General features: G+C 35.8%; 1 protein-coding gene across 1 annotated transcript; it reads right to left on the bottom strand.

Moving 5' to 3' along the window:
* Window positions 1-1,177, bottom strand: LOC108766330 (calcium load-activated calcium channel). Its single transcript, XM_018515545.1, has 4 exons — window positions 859-1,177; window positions 675-752; window positions 273-592; window positions 1-206 (listed from the first exon to the last, which is right to left on the bottom strand). The coding sequence occupies exons 1-4, from the start codon at window positions 917-919 to the stop codon at window positions 114-116; spliced, it is 552 nt and encodes a 183-aa protein (XP_018371047.1). The 5' UTR covers window positions 920-1,177; the 3' UTR covers window positions 1-113.
* Between the last annotated feature and the right edge of the window lie 2,023 nt (window positions 1,178-3,200).

The following is a 3,200-nucleotide window of genomic DNA, read 5'->3' as shown; positions in this document are numbered from 1 at the left end:
GTAGCATATGAAGATTATAAAGATTAGATACAAATAAATTCTCAGAATCACACAATAAGATGTATAAAAGAGATCTCTGTAAAAATACCAGTGACAATTTATTAAATTTAAATTTATTTAAATTGCTGAGGTGGAGGTCCAAAGATACTGCCACTCTGTTTGCTCGCAGTTCTGGATGGCGCGAAGCCAAGCATTTTCTGGATGTTCTAGAAATGAGAAGTACCAAAAAGATATTTGTACTTGCCCACGCAATCGAGACAAGCTGAACTTACCTGTCTGATACTCATTGTACACAATATGTACAAAAATATGAACGAGCACTCCGTGTAATCGTCACCTGGGAGATTTCTATGCGACAAGCCTTGTATCCAGCTGATTGGGACGAACGGTAATCTGGCGACCACTCGTCCGTCGAATATGTTGTTGAACATACTTAATAACGCAGTAAATGCAAATCCAATCGCGAACATAGATTTCATCTTCACAAGGGAAAGGTCTCGATTGTTGTTCTTCAACCTCTCCTCCTCCCGTTCGATTTTTTTCTTTTGTTGTCTGTCTAAAGAATCACCATGTGCCTCTTTTCTTTTTTCAACTAAAAGATAAGAGCAAGCATGTTAATGTTAATATAGTCATTATTTTTGTGTTGTACAGAGCATATCTCACGAAAAACTCACGCTTTTTGCTTTGTTTCTCAACCTCGGCCTTCAATTTTTGATATTTTTCGGTTCTGTACACCATCAACCATGTCAACCCTAAACGGCACAACAATGAAACGATAAACGTAAACACATGTTGAATCGAAATAAATACCGTTTTACTTTTCTTCCTCTATGTTTATTGATGCATTTGTGTTCTTACCTTCGCCTAGTAATGCTGTGCATATACTGATAAACAAAATTAGAATAGTATCTGCCCACATATTTGCAAGACCGTTTTTTTAATCACAGCTCGTACAATTTTCAACAACACGATCACTCTTCATAATAAATAATCTCGCTCGAGACTCAACTGGAAGAGTTCCCTTTAATGAATCGTATTTTTGTTACCAGAGTCGCCGAATAAACACGAGGATAAACGTAAATAAATGTATTAAATTACAGGCATGGCGAAAATGTATATCCGTGTATCATTTAAGTAACGTTCAATCATTCAGCAGCAGGTAGGTGAAACGTGGTCTCTTTGAGGAGTTCCAAAACGTATCAGTATTGTGTTCAATAAACTCATTGGTCGGCTTCTACCAGCTCTTATTTCTCATTGACATATAACCTAACAATAGCATAATCTAATTCTTTCCTAAAATAATTTTTGAAACTATAAATATAACAAGGTATAAATAAATAAATACGTATATACAGAAGTTATTTAGGTAGGCTTTTCTTTTAGTTATACTTGTTGCTTTTTTTTATTGGGAGTACAAATTAGTTCGGTCCGTTTTCCAAAAGATGGCTCCGGCTGTAGTGAATGGTTCATAGTGGCAGCTGATTTTGGTGGTTTCAGAGAGGTTAGACATCTGGTAATAATATTCAGTTTATATCGCTTTGAATTTCATACAAAAACCTTGATTTTTACTGTGTTTGAAATGTCGAATTTTGTGTTAACCAAGCAACATTTGCGGGAGGTTTTAATTTTCTGCTTTAATTGGAAGAAAAGTGCAGCTGAAGCCCATCGAATGCTTGTCGAAGTTTATGGTGACACTGCTCCAACTGATAAATCATGTAGGGAATGGTTTCGACGTTTCAAGAATGGAGATTTCAGCGTTGAAGACAAGCCTCGCTCTGGACAGCCAAACAAATTCGAAGACAAAGAATTAGAGGCATTACTCGAAGAAGATCAGAGTCAAACGCAAGTGGAGCTTGCAGAATCATTGGGAGTAACTCAACAAGCCGTTTCTGTACGATTGAGAGCCATGGGAATGATTCAAAAACAAGGAAATTGGGTGCCTTATGAAACCAAGAAACGTTGAAAGACGACTTTTCACTTGCGAGTAGCAAAGGCAACAAAGAAAAGGTTTTTTGCATCGGATTGTGACTGGAGATGAGAAGTGGATATTCTACGACAATCCCAAGAAGAAAAAATACTACGCTAAGCCCGGTCAATCGTTGCCATCGACCTCAACATCAACACCAAAGCCGAACATTCATGGTTCGAAGATCATGCTCTGTATCTGGTGGGACCAAAAGGGTGTTGTTTACTATGAGCTGCTGAAACCTGGCGATTCCATTACGATCGGTATCGGCTACAATTGATTCGTTTGAACTGTGCATTGCGAGAAAAACAGCCGGAATACGAGCAAAGACGTGATAAAGTTATTTTTCTTCATGACAACGCTCGGCCTCATGTCGCAAAAGTCGTAAAAAAATATTTGGAAACGATCAAATGGGATGTTTTACCGCACCCGCCGTATTCTCTGGACATTGCTCCTTCTGATTACTGGTTGTTCCGAAGGATGCAGCACGATTTGGCAAGTCACCGATTCTTTCGCAGAAATCGAAAATTGGCTCCAAAATTGGATCGCCTCCAAAGACGAGCCATTTTTTCAAGAAGGAATTCGAAAATTGCCTGAGAGATGGAAAAAAAAGTAGTAGCCAGCGATGGACAATACTTTAATTAATCTGTTCATTCATTTTGTTTCGAAATAAATGCATTTTTGAACACAAAAAAACGGACCGAACTAATTTGTACTTACATATAAATTTGAAAACCTTTATTTATTTTATTCTTTAACATAAAAAGCGCAAGGAATACAAATATATCTAAAGGAAATTAATTAAATGCATATTCATATATTTTTCATATTTTTTAAAATTATTAATCAGAAATATCTTGCGTATATGTTTTAATTATAATATAAACGAAATTATTTTTTGTTATAGAAACCTGTGAACATAGTAAGTTCTCCAAAAATACATTTATTAAATATTAGATATTAACAAAATCAAGAACAATTTTTCATTATTAATGGATAAATGTTTCATCTTAGGAAAATTGGGCAACCTACGTACTACAGAGCCTCCTTACATCAAAACATGAAAAATAATTCATATGAACGTATATTCGCAAATCCACTATTATTAATAACTACATGGCTTCCACGATACTACGACCTAAATTCTTTAAATTTTCTGTTGGGTCACTTTAAGACCTTGATTTATGAAGTTACAATTGCCAATAAAAATAAGCTACGCCAACGCATCTATGAT

This window comes from Trachymyrmex cornetzi, unplaced genomic scaffold, assembly GCF_001594075.2.
Source record: "Trachymyrmex cornetzi isolate Tcor2-1 unplaced genomic scaffold, Tcor1.1 scaffold579, whole genome shotgun sequence".
Classification (NCBI taxonomy): domain Eukaryota; kingdom Metazoa; phylum Arthropoda; class Insecta; order Hymenoptera; family Formicidae; genus Trachymyrmex; species Trachymyrmex cornetzi.
Note: the sequence above shows the minus strand (reverse complement) of the source record. Positions and strands in the feature narration are given on the sequence as shown.

Coding starts and splice junctions, on each gene's coding strand:
- LOC108766330 (XM_018515545.1), bottom strand. CDS start 919: ATGTGGGCAGATACTATTCTAATTTTGTTTATCAGTATATGCACAGCA. Junction 593..674: donor TGAGAAACAAAGCAAAAAGC/GTGAGTTTTTCG, acceptor CTTATCTTTTAG/TTGAAAAAAGAAAAGAGGCA. Junction 207..272: donor GTACAATGAGTATCAGACAG/GTAAGTTCAGCT, acceptor TCTCATTTCTAG/AACATCCAGAAAATGCTTGG.